Raw genomic sequence first — 17893 nt, forward strand, 5'->3', positions numbered from 1 at the left:
AGGGGGCACTGCACACTTTTCTACGAGAGGTATGGAATGCTAGAAGACGCAGTGAATGCTGTTAAGGTAGCGTTTGGTTACCGGAAATAAAATGAAATAAAAATTTATTTCATCCTATTTTTTCAAACACATTATGAAATGAGAGTGGAGTTCGTGAATTTTATAATTCTCATCAAAGATACATTAATTTTATTTTTTTCTACCTGATTTAAGTTATTTTATGTTTCACCATAGGATAGCTTATTTTAAAAAAAATTAATGAGAAATAATTTTATTTTATTTTAATTTAAGAAATAATAATATATAATTTCGATGGATTCTATAAATTTTTAACCAAACATAAAATTGAAATAGAGATGATAAATAAGTATTCTGAAGAATTGATATTTCTATTTCAAAAATACTAAAATGGTTGACAAACACTACCTTAAGGTTTTAGGATCCAATGTTTGTCTCGCTTGTTATAATTGCCAGCCGCCGAGCACCAGAACTAAGCCAAAGTCGCAACGAATAATTAGAAGTGGGGAACCTCTGCAGGTGTGACAGCCAAACAAGCATGCTTTTCTATTTGGAGCTCTAAAGCCGCTCCGTTTCTCAAAAGTTCTAAGATTTTTTGTTTTTAAGATAATAGTGGAAAGACTACCACATATTTTATTTTTGTAGGTTGGGTTTGGTGAGCTCCAAATCCCCTCAACAATATGCAGGCTATGGAGCCCAACTAACCCGACCTGTGGAAAGAAACAGTCCATACCCAACCGGTCCATCGTTGAACATAACCTGTACTCAGTAAGCAAAAAAAAAAAAAAAGCGTCCCAGTCCAAACCATAGTTACTAAATCCGAAACAAGAACGACCCAACAAAGGTGGTAGACCATTCGACTTCCCAGTCAAAATAAGCAATAAAAAATTATTTAAAGGTTAGATATAACATACATATATATAACTATTGATAAAGTTTTCATTTTAAATAATACTCTTTGAATTACATTAATATCCATTTTATATTATTTTTAATTGCAACATTTAAAGGTTAGATATAACATACATATATATATATAACTATTGATAAATTTTTCGTTTTAAATAATACTCTTTGAATTACATTTATTTATTTTTTTTTGTTATTTTTAATTGCAGCATAAATAGAAAATCACTATTCATGTAATTTCTGAAAAAAGCAAGAAAGGTTAGACATGATGTAGGAAATTATGACGAATTTATTGATATTTTTTTTTAAATATTAAGTTTTTAAAATATCTAACTAAATAAAAAGAAGCTGTGTTTTTTCCGTTAAATTTATTCCAAATGGAAAAGGATTTATTGCGGTCAATCCCCTCATCGTCTGATTGCCGGGAATGAATGCCTGCAAAAAAAAATCTGCACTAATCGGAGGTGGCTCCGATGGAGACCCTCCGACGGTCAAGTCAGAGAGGAGACTAGACAATAGTGAACAAGGAGCTCAACGAGAGAGAGCGAGAGCTAGAGAGGAGGGGTTCAGGGGTTTTGAATGAATCTCCTCCAGCACTGTTGCCTTCTCCATTTTATAGTAGAGCACGGCATGGCGCCGTCATTAATGGCGCAGACAATGAGAGGAGTTGTCAAATCGTCGGAGGCTGTCAGAGTCGCCGTGGGCTGTCAAATCACCGCAGGTTGTCAGAATCAACCCATGTCCTTGGCAGGACAATGTTTCAGGGTGGTCACACAGTACGTCCTTGACAGGACAGCAGTCCATAGTGATCGTACGGTATTTGGGAGGGCTGGCCGATCATACATCGGTATCCGGCTGCCAGGACGTCGGGTGATGATCCGGCGGCACCGTCGGCTGGTCTGGTGTCTTGCTTAAGTCGGACGTCGGCTGCCACCCCCGACAGTGAGTCGGTAATATGGGTTCGGCCGCTCGGTCGGTCGGGAACAGCATGGGTCGGTTCGGCCGACACACCTTCGGTTTATCCGACACACCTTCGGTCGGATATTGTCGGCAGCCGTCTGTCGGGGTCGTCGGTCGGAGTCGTCCGTCGGGGTCGTTCGTCGGTCGTCGGTCGGGGTCGTCCGTCGGGATCGTCCATCGGAGTCGTCCGTCGGGATCAGTCGGGGTCGTCCGTCGGAGTCGTCCGTCGGTCGTTGGTCGGAGTCGTCCATCGGTCAGGGTCATCCGTCGGAGTCGTCTATCGGTCGGGGTCGTCCGTCGGAGTCGTCCGTCGGGGTCGTCCGTCGGAATCGTCCGTCAGTCGTCGGTCGGGGTCGTCCGTCGGAGTCGTCCGTCGGAATCGTCCATCGGTCGGGATCGTCTGTCGGAGTCGGAGTCATTCGTCGGTCGTCAGTCGAGGTCATCTATCGGGGTCGTCGGTCGGTATATCCCAACAGGATTCATTATTTTTTTTTTAAAAGAACTGATCATTAAAATATTAAGCAGAAAACTACTTACAGCGGGAGGTCAGAAGTAGTCACGATTCCAATCACCGGTGCTCCGCTTAACCACTGTTTTCAAAAGCCTTTTTAAGCTAGAAAACCCCCTGCTCCAAATTCAAATTTTAACGAAAAGAAGAAAAAACTCCAGCTGGGCCGCAACAAGTGCGAGAGGCGCAGAGCCTGTCCCCCGACGTAGGGACCTACACGCCCTGCCACTAGGATTGCCGCCCGCGAGTAAGCACTCTGCGTGTCTCTCAAAAATTATTGATCAGAATAGTCCTATCGAGCATCCTACTTCATCCAATAATAAATCAATATATTATTTATTATTAAATAAAAATATATTATTATTTAAATTTAATTAAAAAATTTAAATGAAAAAACTTCACTGTTAAATATGATGGGTCAGCCCATAACATTTACTATTTTGATTAATAAAATATTCACTTTCTTAAATGATATGCTGGTATAATATATATATATATATATATATATATATATATATATATATATATATATATGATAGAATCGTTCTAGCCAATAAATTCTTCTATCTCTTCCATCACGAGAGCTTTAGCACCGAAAATACCTTGTCCATAACTCTTAGTACCATGCCGGGCCTACTCCATCTTATCCATTATTTCTAGGCACCAAGCCCTTCGCTACTGAACACCACCCCACTCCAAGCTTATCTTTGCCACCACTTCGACTCTACCACACCCTCCCTCAGTTTCTTTTAGCAGTAGTCCTAAACCAATGGACTTAATTATGTTAAAAATTTTCAATTTTTTAAAAAAAAATTTTATTTTTATTCTAAATTTTAATTTATTATAATTAAATTATTAATTTTTTAAAATATTATAATTGATGGGTGTCACGCCCACGATCCGAGATCATGAGTCAAGCATCACGGCGACTACCACATACTTATGAAGAATTCTCTCCATAAATATACAAGACATCTCATTACGATATTAATACATCACAATAAAATAAAATTCAAATAATTATTATTTAATTTTAATTCAAATAACTAAATCTAATATCTTACATCTAATAAAGTTTCACTAAAAATAAAATAATAAATCTAAGTTCAATAAAGCTGACAATGCTAAATCTCGCCTCTAAAAGCTCTGTTCCAATATTATTATCCATATTTATAATTAATTATTTGAAAATAAAAAAATAAAAAGAGAGGTAATAAGCTAGACAATCTAGTAAGTAATAAATATCTCAACTAAATATTTCAGATAATTATATAATTTTTAAAAACAATACTGTAAATAAATATAAAAATATATTTCATGCTAATTCAATGCAAATCCAATCTTTTCAAATATTTATATACTATAATCATAAATCTGATTCGAATCACAACACTCATAACTCAACAACCACGACTATGACCAATATTTAATCTCCATTGATGAGGTCTATTGAATACCAACGCACAACTTCCACTGGCAGGGTCTACTAAATACCAGTGCACAATCTCTATTGGTAGGATCCACTAAATACCAACGCACAATCCTCACTGGCAGGATCTATTGAGTACCAACATATAATCGGCGGGGCACACTAAAACATAGTTAGACTAAGAGCATAAATCTTATCTGTATCAAAACACTTTTGTATCATAACATATCATAATTTTTGCTGAACATATGCATAATCAATAAACCATAGTATTTCAGAATCATTTTTTATTCAAACATAATTTTATAAATCATGCATGATTTCAAAGAATAATTATTTACTTTTAAATTAGATATAAAATATTTCAAAAAGATGATTCATTACTTATCTTTCACAAATCACGAAGCGAACAGATCGATTAACCTTTAGGAGATTCTTTGGTGCCTATTATTTAAAATTATATTCTTGTATTAATTTTAATTGAGAATTAGATCTAAACAAATTCTAAATCAAAATCTCACTTAGGATTGGATCTTTCACTAAACTCGATCAAAATCGTCAAAAAAAAAGTCTTTCATTGGGCTAATCTTAGAAAAATAACTTCAAGAGAGAGATCTATTAAGAGAGAGAATCAATCTAGAGAGCGAAAATTTTAGAGAGAGAAAATCTGTAGATAGAGAAATTAGAAAGAGAAAGTAGGAGGATAAGAAAGAGAGAGAAACTCTCATTTTTTTTTCTTTTTCTTTTCTTTTCTTCACAGGAGAGAGGACCCACGCCTCTCTCTTCCTTCTTCTTCCACGGAAGAGGGGATCCTTTGATCCCCCTTGTTCCCAAGACAAGGGAGGTCCCCTCCCAATTGGCAATAGCCGTGGTCGAAAGAGAAGGCCATGGCGGCAATAGTCGGTCAGGTCCGGTGATCGGCGACGGCCAGACCACAATGGGAAAAAAAACCAAAAAGAAAAGAAAAAATAGGAGATCCCAAAACTATGGTTTTCAAATGATGTTCAGCAAATAAATTCGGTAAAAATTCGAAATCTAAATTAGGAGAGATTGAAGGAAAAAGTGGGAGTGGCTTATCACAATTTAGATGGAATCTCTAAGTTGATTTTGATGGTCAAATTAAAAGCTACCTGCTGGAAATCTAGAAGAAAGTAAGAAGGAAGAAGAGCAGCAAATCTTAATGATCTTTGGTGAGAAAAATCAAAGGGATTAGGGCCTTTAAATAGGGTTTCAATGGGGAGGATTTTGAGTTTGATTTAAACTCTATTTCTTAGTGATTTTAGGACTTGGATCGAAGAAGAAACTCCTTCAAGAGTTTACGTGCTCACCGCCCCCCTTCCACGCTATTTTCCAGCACATGCAGTGCACATGCTGGTTCTTCTCTTTCTTTTTTTTTTACTGCTTCAAGATTTGTGCAAGGGATTTGGGGTATCACAATGGATTTTGTGGAATCATACCTCAAGTCCCACAATTGAGATTGCTTCACGGTAATGTGTGTATTTTCTCACCGATCGAAAGTATCATCATGTGATTGGACGAACATCCGTATGTTCACAACCAAATATGCCCCTTGATCACTTTGGACATCACTTGCATTTATCAGAAGATTTTTTTTTTCTTTCGACATCACTCACTGCACACACTAGCACCCAGAAGGGCTATGGACCAGCAGTGCGAGAAGGAAAGAGAGGAAGAAACGATGGATGATGATCCGACTCCTCTCTTCTTCTACCGTAGAAAAAAGAGAAAGAGAGAACAAGGTCTCTATTGTTTTCCTGGGAGAGAGCAGGGAGTTGGGGAGGCGAGGTGTCCCATGTCTTATCAAGAAAAAGTTTTCACGTTGTTATACATGCACGCCACACTGCATGCACTTCGTGGGTTTGTCCGCTATAAAGGAAGTAAAGTAACTTCCAAAAGGAAACTGTTCCCTCCTTGGGAACATTTGAAATATTGAAACAGAGGCGTAGGTCAAGCCCATTATGGGCAGTCCAAGCAGCAGTAATTTATCTCCCAGCTATTATCTTCATCTAAAATCCATGATGAAAATGATCATATGCAGTCTCATGATATATAATAAAAGCTTATGTGAAATTTTAAACTCCTCCTCTCTTTTTCTCTTATTTTTTAGCTAGGGTTTAAACTTCTTTTTTTTCCTTTTTCTCCTCTTTCGGTTAGGATTTGTACTTTTCATTTTCTTCTATTTCTCTCTACCAGTACTTTCTCCAAAATCCTCCCTATATGTACCTTGAGATATCACTGTCTGGATGACTGTTTAAGGCCATAGATAGATTTTTGTAATTTACACACCTTATACTCTTGACCTTCTTGAACAAAATCAGTAGATTGTTCCATATAAATCTCTTCATCTAGTTCACCATTCAGAAAAATAATTTTAATATCCATCTGATATAATTTTAAATCCAAACGTACTACAATAGTTAGTATAAGACGAATGGAGGTGAACCTCATCACGAGTGAAAAGATTTTCTCATAATCAATACCCTCTTGTTAGATCTAACATTTTGCTACCAAATGAGCCTTATATCTGTCAATTGACCCATCTGCCTGTCTTTTGATTTTGAGAATCCATTTGTTCCCAATGGCTCTATCTCAGGCGGTAAGTCAACTAATTTCCAAACTTTATTCTCTTTTATAGACTCTATTTCTTTTTCTATTGCCATTTTTCACTTTTCTTTGGCAGGGCAAAAGAGAGCTTCACTTACTATTTTGGGTTCCTCATTATCTTATTGGGTAACCCTCAAGATCTCACTTTCATCCTCACCACTTCCATCTATGACCCTCTCATTTTGTGGAGTAACCATGAAGGTTTCGCCTTCAATCTCAACCCGACATTTCGACATGTGTTTACGACTACTCCTATGAAGCTCTTGTGAACCATGTTCACTAGATAACGTATTGCTTCCATTAGGCTTATAAATCTCACGAGCATCTCTTTGTATGCCATTTTTATGAGCATTTACGTTATCCAAATCATTTAACTCATAAAAAATGAAGTCCAGATCAATATCACCTTCATTAGGAAATTCATTTTCCAAGAATGTGGCATCCATTGATTCTATCTCGGTTAAACTCCCATCGATATGTTCACCTATAAACACGTATCTCTTCGAGTATTCGAAATATCTTATAAAATTAAATTTTTTTCCTCACAGACCCAATTTTTCATATTTATGTGAGGAATCGTGAACATATGCTACTGACCCCTAAGATTGCAAATGATTCAATTTAGGTGTTCTAACTGTCCACAATTCATAAGGAGTTTTATTAATCAATTTGGAAGGCACTCGGTTAAGGATATAGGCTATAGTCAACAATGTATCCCTCCAAAAGAAAATCGGCAAGTTGGCTTGAGCCATCATAGACCTAACCAGTTCTAATAAAGTTCTATTCTTCTTTTCAACTACTCCATTTTGTTGAGTCCCAAGAATAGTCAATTGCCTTGTTATTCCCTTTTATTGCACAGCTCTTTGAATTGGTCAGATAAATATTCACATCCTCGATCAGCTCTAAGAGTCTTAACTCTTTTGTCTAATTGATTTTCTACTTCATTTAAGTATATCTTAAAGCATTCCAATGCATCAGACTTATATGAAATTAAATAGACAACCAAATCGAGTATAATCATTAATAAACGTGATAAAATAACGAGCTCCATATTTTGCCCTAATATTCATCGGGCCACAAATATCAGAGTGGATTAATTGCAATGGATATTCAACTCTGGTTCCTTTTCAAATAGTTTTCTAGTTATTTTTTCGGCAAGACAATTTTCACAAGTAGGCAGATCAACTTTATCCAATGGTCCCAAAAGATCTTCTTTTGTCAATCTATTCATTCGATCCTACCCAATATATCCTAGTCTAGCATGCCATACATTCACATCATCATTCTCATTGCTAAAAGAGATATTTAACGAAAAATAACTATTAACACAAGAGTTGTATATAATAGGATCCACATTCAGTACAACAAAACCCATCATTGGTATCAGAGCTACGTCTATTGTCTTCCTTATTTATTGTATCCATTAGAATGCTATGTATGTCAATAAATTCATTTGAAAGAGCATGAAACAAGCTTTCTAACGACATCATCGGTAATTTTTAGACCATAACCCATAGGTCTCAGGATCGAAATTTGACTCTGATGTCAATGATGAATTTTGTGGAATCATATCTGAAGTCCCACAATCGAGATTGCTTCATAGTAATATATATATTTTTTAGCTGATCGAAAGTGTCACTATATGATTGGACGAACATCCGTTTACAACCAAATATATCCCTTGATCATTTTGGACACCACATCCATTTATCAAAAGATTGATTTTTTTCTTTCGACGTCACTACTCACTGCACACGCTAGCACTTGGAAGGGCTATGGACCAGCAATGCGAGAAGGAAAGAGAGAAAGAAATGATGGATGATGATCCGACTCATCTCTTCTTCTATCATAGAAAAAAGAAAGAGAGAGAAAAAGGTCTCTATTATTTTCCTTGGGAGGAAGTAGGGAGTTGGGAAGACGAGGTGTCCCATGTCTTATCAAGAACCACTTTTCACGTTGTTATACATGCATGCCACAGTGCGTGCAGTTCGTGGGTTTGTGCACTATAAAAGAAGTAACTTCCAAAAGGAAACTGTTCCCTCCTTGGGAACATTTGAAATATTGAAACAGAGGCGTAGGTCAAGCCCATTATGGGCGCGGTCCAAGCAGCAGTAATTTATCTCCTAGCTACTATCCCCATTTAAAAAACTTACGATGAAAATGACCACGTGCCATCATACAATATATAATGAAAGTTGATATAAAATTTTAAACTTTTTCTCTTTTTTTTTCTTTTTTTTAATTAAAGTTTAAACCTTTTTTTTTCTTTTTCCTCCTCTTCCATTAGGATTTCTATTTTTTATTTTCCTCCATTTCCCTCTATGACTACTTTTTCTAAAATTCCTCCTATTTGTACCTCCACTTCTAGATGTTTAGAAAGAAGATAAGTACATGACTTAGCATAGTTAAAGGAGTTTTATAACTTTAATAAGCTATTGTGTAAGAGAGTTTTATCTTCCGTAATATATACTTCATAAAAATGACTTACTTCTTAAGGATTATGGAAGACAGCAGTAGTAGATTTGGTAGTGGTAATAGAGGTAGTTTTGATGGTATTGGTCATGGCAGAGACTTTGAAATTAATGATGGTAGAGGTTGAGAAAATGATGATAGTGTAGGAGGTGGTAGGATTTTAGAAGAGATAGTGATAAAAAAGAGAAGATGAAATGAAAAATAGAAACCCTAGCTAGAAAGAAAAAAGAAGGAAGAAAGAGATTACAAAAGTTCTATAGTTATTTCATACGATATTAACTTACACTATATACTATGTGATAGCACGTGATCATTTTTATCACAGCCGTTAGATGGAAGTAGTAGTCAAAAAGAAATTTTAATACTTCAAGAATTTGATAACCTAATTGCAATGAATCAAAATTCAAGATAAAAATAAAAACTCTCAAAAATTTAAAATTTCTAATGTAGTTAAGCCTACACCAATGTCATCTTTAGATATCACTAGCTTGAGCTTACGGGCAAATTATGTTTTGATACCCAAGCTTAACTACCACCTTCATCCATCTCACTTTTAAGAAGGGCTGAAAACGGATCATGTTGGACCCAAGCATGCTTGACCAAATCTGAGCCGATTTTATGTAAGAATCTTGATATTGGATCTAGACCAATCTAATTGGTGACATATCATGTTGGAGTTGGTCAGTGGAAAATATTTTAGATCCAACATGTCATATAGATCGAATCGAAAACATATATAATCTAGCTTTAACCCAAAAAAGAGTCTGGGTTCAGTCTGATTCGGGTCCGCATCTATATTTGTTTACTAACAAGATTTCATAAAGGAAAATTTATTCCTACTTTTGAATCAAAGTAAATTTTGATTTTCATAAACTTATTTGCTATCATGATCAGAACTCCATGAGTTAATATTTATCTAGAACTACAATCTACTTCAAAAAATTGGTAACGTCAATAGATGGCCTTTTTTGTTTGTTTTAATGCAGTTAGACTAGTTTGAGTGTTTTAACCTTAATGGAGGAAAAGAAGAAAACACTCAGAATATTTTCTTCAGGTCAATTCAGATTAGGTAGCCAATAGTAAGTTCCAAAATAGACCCATAAGATATATGGATCAGATCGGGTCGGGTCAAAATTTATAACATTTAGACCCGATCAGAAAATATGGAACAGGTCAAATAATATTATCATCCAAGTAAATAAGTATGAGTAACTTTTAAAGATAAGAACTGGAAAGGGCATAAATGCCTTTTATACATGTTTAACTTGGGGATAAATGCGAAGCACATATTCAGACCATTTGGGATTATTTACTCTCCTCTCGAGCGTCCCAGCAGATGGTGACGGATGGGAGGCCTGCAGGTTCGATGTTCCGCTATCACCACTTGAAACTTTGTAAGCGTGGCTGTATACATTTTGCACCTTTTCAACTTTTAAAAACCCTAATATCTTCATTAATACTAAAATTTTATAAAAACGATTCTAAAATTACAGGACTCTTCTTAGGAATCCAAAGAAGCCAGGAAATTTGCACATGTTTATGCATGCATAACAACAGTTCAAACTTCAAAGTCGTCCCAAATCTATACCAATCCATAAAATTCATCATAACTTAACATTTCGTTGATCAGACAATTTTATGAGCAAGACAAATTAGCACCTACCAGACATTGAATTTTTTATTTTAAATCAATCTTATGTTTAAAATATAGAGTGATGATGCATGCATGTATGTATATGCATATGCATGATGACTAGTTCCAAAAAATCATCTTTTTTTCTAGTAAAGCCTAACTCTCTATTTGGTATGAACGATGGATTGAAGGAAGAATGGATTGAGAAAGAAAAAATCCATCCATCCTCTTGTATGTTTGGTGAAATATTGAAAAATGAATAAAAATGATTCTTTCATCCATTTGATATATGATGAATAAAAGAAAGGATGGATGATATTTATATAATATTTTTACTAAACTATCTTTTGATTAAAATATTATTATTATTAATTTTTATAAAATTTATTTATATTAAAAAAATAAATAATGTATAAAGTTATAATCTTTAGAATCTATAATTATATAAATATCTAATTTAATACATGATTTTATAAATTAATTATTAATGAATTAATTATATAAATAACTAATTAATTTATAATTTATTTTAAATAGTTAATTAATTAATATTATATAGATAGTTAATTGAAAAATAGTAAATATAAATAAAGAAATAGAAGATAATCTAATTATTTAATTACAATTATGAAAATTATATACTAAAATTAAAATAATAACTAATAAAATTTAATAGTATATGATTAATAGTATATATAAAAATATATATAAATAATAAGAATGAAAGAATGAAGAAGTATTATAGTTTTTTTGAAAAAAATTAATGAGGGATAATTTTGTCAATGTAATAGTCCACATTTCACTGTTTCATCTATCTTTTCTTCATCCTAAATTTGAAATGATGCAAATTGGTGGGTTAGGATGGATGGATAATCTTTTTTTTTCATCAATCATTTTTATAATTTTTTGAACCACATGGTGGATAGAAGCAATCCATCTTTCCAATCTCATCTATCTATCCTCTTATGACTCCAACCAAATACAGATAACAATATTTGTCAAGTTTAAATTTTTAACTTACTTTTAATGTCGAAAAGGTTATTTGCTGAAGAAAGTAAGTGGGTGAGGATTCTAGTTAGTTACCATGGAATGAAACAAGATATATATGAGGCCAACCTGAGCGAATAATGCCGGGGAAGATCGTAGCGGACCCGGAATTTTTTTCCCTTGATTAACACGGACTCTGTTGTTGAATAGCTGCTACATCCTAGGGCGTACTGGTTAAAAAGAAAAGTTCGTGTTCCTTGTTCTCTCCAGTTTGATGAACTTGGTGGGTCGGTTCCGCTACCATGATTGCCCGTGTATTGTGCTGCACAGTTGTCACAATGTATCAGGCCCACACTGTATGTTAAACTGTAGCCACTCCAATATAAAGAGGCGTGTGACAAAATGACATGGTTCGTTATTACTCATTACGGTGGTGTAATACATGGACGGCCTTGCTTGCAAACAGAACCAATATGCCTAACTTTAGAGGATCCTAACTAGGAAAGTTCAGAGAACTTCTTATCCTTCTCCGCGTTTATTGGATTCCAAACCACCTGTAGCTTCACAGGCTCCAAATGCATAGCGCCAAAGCGTCATATCAGAACTCGTGGGAATCAAGTTAATCCTACCGCTTTCCACGACTGCTCAGGACCAGGTCCAGGTGGATCGGGGCAAATCGCGGAGCATGTGCTTCTGATGTTCTGGCCCAGATGATGTGATTATTGGAGAATGGATAGTTGATAGATCTCCTGCATGATCAGTGGCTATCCGATCTTCCTTTGAGCTAGCCGGTGATCGACCTTCACCAACACTGAGATTGGCGACCTGGCATGAATACGTGACCTCTTCCAAGCATAGAGAAGGGGCTGGAATGTGCAATTGGTCGCTCGACTCTTTGGAGATCAGTTTTCTGAGAGGGTGCTGTCTCAGGTGGTCCCCATCCTAAAGGGTCTGGACATCAGGGTTTGTTGGTCATCATGTGCTTCTAAGGCAATGTCCAAAGAGCTCTATGAGATTTACAGGGGTGAACCAATAAGGACGATGGATGGTGTCTGAATTTAGAGGTTTAAAAATATTCATCTCAAGTTGGGTCTATTGCTTTGGAAGATAGCTTGGAGTCGGTTGCCTACTAGAGCACTACCGAGAGTTAGAGGGGTGGATATTCTAACTATCTGCCCTAGTTGTGGTTTAAATGATGAGATTTGGAGCATACGCTCTTTCTATACTCCAGATGTGGCAGGTTTGGCGACTGGTTACCCCTTATTTTGGTTGTTTCTATGGAGTTTCTAGCTAAGGCGAAGCATGGAGTCTAAGGCCACTAGATTTGTTAGTATTATGATAACTTATACTACTTATCATATCTGACTTGCTGAAATATTAGAGTTTTTGAGACGAAATAATAGTCGGCAACATTGACATCTAAGAGGGCCATGACTTAGACCATGGAAATTGTGGATGCTTCACCATCTGATTTGATCTTGAGGACTCGAGATATTTGGGATTCTATTCTTACTCATAGAGTGCATGTAGAGGGTTTTCTTTTGGGAGCTGCCATCTTCAACTTTTTTGAAGGTCAATTTTGATGGCTATGTGACCGATGAGAGAGAGGGTGTAGATTTTGTGATCCAAGATTCGGACTCTCAATTTATTGTGGCCGGAGATGTTCGGCTCGTAGAAACTATTGTGCCTATTGTAGAGCTAAAAATGATCTGGAAAGGCATCGTTCAAGGATGATCTTTGGGGCCAACCAATTGGTTGTGGAGGGAGATTTATTGACAATAGTGGCTTGGTTAGAGGAGGTCGGGACCGTGCAACTGTTTCTCGCACAACATCTAAAGTTTGACAGGGGGTGTCTTTCCTTCCACATTCGGCGCGTCTATCGTGAGGCGAACCATCGGCAAATTATTGGATGGGTTAGTTTGTTGCTTAGTATTTTGGTGAAGTTTGGAACGGTGTTTCTCTTTTATCAATATTTTTTTTTGGGATATATATTTTTTTTTATTTTTTTAATTGTACTCGTATCAGGATTGTATGAATGGACCGGTTTATTCAAAAAAAAAAAAAAAAAAAGAGGGAAAGCACGGGTAGCGTGGTGTGTCATCCACCGTGGGATTTGGCGTGGTCCATCGGACCCGGTCCAAGTGATAATTAGACACTACACACTACTCGGAGACTACACCTCCGTTTGAGCATCGACTGGATAAAAAAACCATCCGATCATATCCTTATTATTTCCTAGAATCTATATACAAGCAAACGGGAAAGCACATGAGAACAAGAAAAACGAAGACGTACTTATCCTGTGGGGCAACGAAGCTAACGTCAATCCATCTCCAGCTTTGCAAGAAGAGCAGTCTTTAGGCTCTCCCCATCCCTCAGGCCCTGAGGCACCCTCACCACCACGTCCTGGACCATGATTCCCTTAAGGCTGGCCACGCTCCCATGGTGAACCCCCACCTCCAGGTCCCGCAGCGCCCCCATCAGTCTAGCCGGCGGGTGCTTCACGTTCTCCGTCTGCACTCTCAGCATTGCCTCCTCCGTCCCTACGACCGCCACATCCAACTGCACCACCTTCTCTCCCCCCTCCCCCATCTCCGACGACACCGTACTGTTACTACTTGGAGTAGTGGTAGTAATTCCGGGGCCGCTACCACCCTGATCTACGACCTTGGGTTCTTCCTTTGCCTTCCGGGCCTCGGCCTCCAGCTCCTCCACCCTTGCCCTCAGCTCCTTGATGTAGGTCACCGCATCGGCCAGCAGGGACGCCTTGTCCATCCTTGACACGTTCGGCACCACCGACCGCAGCGCGTAGAAGCGGTGGTTCAGCTTCTCCCTCCGCTGGCGCTCGGCTTCAACGTGGTTCACCGGCGCCTCCTTCCCGGTCCCCGCCCGCCTCCCCCGCTTCTTTCCTCGCCTTCGGTCCACTACCGTCCCTTCCTCCGCGTCGGAGTGCTCGGAGTCGACCCAGGACGACAGCCCGTCCCTCCTCAGCTGCAGCGGAGGCCTCCCGGGGGTGGCCAGGGGACCCGTGGCGTCGGCGGCGACGTCCGGGGCGGCAGCCAGGAAGGTCCTGGCCTGCTCGACGAGAGCCCAGTCCTCAGGGATCAGCTCCGCCGAGCCCAGCTCGAGGACGCCCCCGCCGGCGGGGACGCAGACCAGCGTCTCGATGCCGTGGAGCTGGGCCTCCCGGGCCCGGTCGCACCCGCACGCCTGCAGCGCGTGGGCCCCCGCCAGCCAGACGGGGGACTGCGACCCGAAGGCGCTGGTGAGGACGGTGGCCGTGTCCCCGGCCGCAAACGACCGGGTCAGCGACAAGACGTAGAACCACTCCATGTCGGTGACGCCGCACCCCTCCGAAGCGCTGCCGACGGGTGCATCCGTTGCCGCCTTCCGCGGCAGGTCGGCGTCCCGGGGGCCGCGGAAGTGTCCGTCCCCCCAGGATAGGACGGCGGGGCAATCCTCGGTGACGGCCGGTCGCCAGAGGATGGCGTATGCCCACCACTCCGGGCGGGAATGCAGGAGGCACTGGAGGCGGAGCTGGAGAGTGGGAGGAGTCGCGGCCGGGGCGGAGGCGGCGGAAAAAAATGGCGGCCGAGGAGGCGGAGTGGAGGAGGAGGAGGAGTGAGAGATGAGCTCTTCCATTTTCTTGTTAGCTTAAGGGTGGGGAGAAGAGAGTGGCGCTGGGGAAGTGGAGAATTGTATGGAATAGAAATGAAAACAATCTGGGAATGATGGTGGTTTCCAGGCGTGATTCCGGGGATTATAACGTGTGGCGGAGAAACAAAGCGAGCGACAGCACAACACATGATCCTCCTTTTGGACGTACACCTATATATTGATTGCTCGATTTAGCTGCCTTGCTGTTCATTGACTGTGGGGAAGCCAGATACTTCACCAATAGGCTCACTGGTCTCCAATTTTGGTCCATAAAAGTTCACGAGATGAGATTGATGCTGCTCCACTTCCCAGATATGGAAATATTGGTCATGATCGTTTTCCCATCCCTTTCCGAAAGGCGTGACGCTGTGACAGTGGTGGCCGTATCAACCAATTTTTCTCTCACGTTGATTATTGCATTTGTTGATAGCTCATGTAGTACATGAGGCGATTAGGCGACGACGCGTACGTCGTCGATGGAAGTGGGGGCAGCAGCAGCGATCCTTCGTGATGGCTTCCGCGCCGGCGTGGTCCCGCGGTTCTCGGCACGGGCGCCTCGGTGGCCGTGGCAACGTAGGACTGGCTCCGGCCCCCCTCGCTCTCCCTCTCTCTCTCTCTCTCTCTCTCTCGGGCACTGTTTCCATCGGTAGTTGTACTTGCTCGTACGTTGTCAGTGGAGTAATTAAGACAGGGCTACTACGTACGGCTGTGGATGAAGCCTCCGGGAAGGCGGTGAGGTGGTTTCAAACGGAGGCCAAAAAAAAAATCAAAAAAGTTCTTTCGTCGTTTAGTTCTTTGTATTGGTACTCAGTGGTGGGCCGTATCCTTTTGGACGTACGTGGCTAATTTTACCGGGATCTGGTTGCGTTTGTCCCTCTGCTTGAGTAGCGGCCGGCAAGTAAAATGACTCCGAGATTTGGTGCTACATGGGCGGTGGAATCCATGGGCTTGTGTTGCCAGTGTAGGTGGACCGCTCCCAAGGGAAATCGAAGGCATGATTGGATAGATACTTGGAAGAAAGAGCGCCGAGTAGAGAAACAAGAAGCAAGTCACTTTAAGATGAGATGGCAGTGATTTCATGCTGCTGATAGATGCCGTTTAATTCCAAGCTTGTACCGTAAGTGTGGTGTAATAATCCAGATTAAAAAAAAAAAAAAATAGAAAATATCGGAAGGAAGAAGACTCTTGTTGAGAGTCTTCTTCTCACCGTGAAAAGAAGTAGGGAATCCGAGTAAAAAACAGATTCCTCCTCTATAAAACCCCCTTTCCCCTCCCTTTAGGTCTTTAACATGGGATTTTGAGAGATTATTAAGAGTTTAGAGGGATTTTTTCAAGATTTTTCTGCAAGTTCTTTGAACAGAAAGAAAAGGGGTTCGCCGGAGCTCTTCTCAACCGCCGAAGCAAGATAAGCCTCTCCCCTTCTTCCTCTCCCTCTTCCCTTTCTCCTCTGGCCCAAAGCCTCGCAGCCGGCCACCGTCTTCGCCGGAAAATCCATGAACAAGAAATCTCCTGTTTTCCGATCTCTTTTTGATTCTCGCCGGCCGAACTTTGCCACCGGCCGTCCATTGCCCACCGCCGCCTCCACCTGTTGCCGGATCTCCGGCCAAGCTACCGGAGCACGAGCCACCGAGGGGGGGACCTCACGGTCTTCCCCTGTTTTAGCCAAGGGTGGCTGCGGGAAGAAAAGAAGAAAGGAAGAAGAAGAAGAAAAGGAAAAGAAAAGAAAAAGGAAAAAGAAAAAGAAAAGAAAAAGGAAAAAGAAAAAGAAAAGAAAAAAAAAAGGAAAAAGAGAAAGAGAAAAATAAAAATAAAAATAAAATAAAATAAAATAAAAAGGAGAAGAAGAGAGAGAATTTTTCTCTCTCTCCTTTTTCTCTCCTTTCTCTCTCCTTTCTCTCTCCTCTCTCTACCTTCTCTCTCTAGATTCTCTCTCTAGACTTTTCTCTCTCTTTACGGATTTTGTCTCTCTAGGATCTTTTCTTCCTCTCTGATTGCATCATGAATCCTAGAATAAACTTGAAGATGAAAATAAGATGATTTGAGATTGCTCCGAAATTCGTGCGGTAGATCTGATCCCAGTCCGATTCTATTCAAATTGTAACACTTGATTCATATTGAGTCACCCTGATAGGATCTCTGATGATCTCGACCATGAGTGCCTCATCGGAAGGATACGAAGATTTCTCTCTCCACTTTCTCTCTCCACTTTCTCTCTCTAGAATTTTCTCTCTCTTCATGAATTTTCTCTCTCTAAAAGTCTTGTGGATTAGTGGAGGATCTAGATAATTAGATAAATCCTAATTTTGATTAATCCTAAGAGAGGTCCTCGATCTGTGTTATTAGGATCGATTATCGGTAATTTTCTCTATATATGATTTTTATATTTGATCAGGGTCATGAAGAGATACGATTGTCTGCATAAGATATCGAGTGGAATATTTTGTTAAAGAAATTCATAAATCAAAGAAGAACATTGATTTCTATATTTGGATCAGTCATCGGTAAAGGTAAGAATTCCTGTACATGATCACTATTATATATATGCTACTTTACTGTTGGTCTTGCATTATTGGTTTTGCGTTATCGGATTTGAGATCGATGAAATTATTATACCTGAGATACTGTTATTTGATTTTGAGCATGAGTATGTTATGTTAATATATATGTATCAGAGATTGATGGCATGATTATATGG

General features: G+C 39.5%; 1 protein-coding gene across 1 annotated transcript; it reads right to left on the reverse strand.

Annotated features, from left to right (window-relative positions):
* Positions 1-13621: 13621 nt before the first annotated feature.
* LOC105054192 (transcription factor bHLH14-like) lies at positions 13622-15843 on the reverse strand. Its single transcript, XM_019853680.3, has one exon. The coding sequence runs from the start codon at positions 15181-15183 to the stop codon at positions 13864-13866; it is 1320 nt and encodes a 439-aa protein (XP_019709239.2). The 5' UTR covers positions 15184-15843; the 3' UTR covers positions 13622-13863.
* Between the last annotated feature and the right edge of the window lie 2050 nt (positions 15844-17893).

This window comes from Elaeis guineensis, chromosome 11 (genome assembly GCF_000442705.2).
Source record: "Elaeis guineensis isolate ETL-2024a chromosome 11, EG11, whole genome shotgun sequence".
Lineage (NCBI taxonomy): Eukaryota > Viridiplantae > Streptophyta > Magnoliopsida > Arecales > Arecaceae > Elaeis > Elaeis guineensis.

What these genes read in the sequence shown, in the direction of transcription:
- LOC105054192 (XM_019853680.3), bottom strand. Translation starts at nt 15,183, where the DNA reads ATGGAAGAGCTCATCTCTCACTCCTCCTCCTCCTCCACTCCGCCTCCT.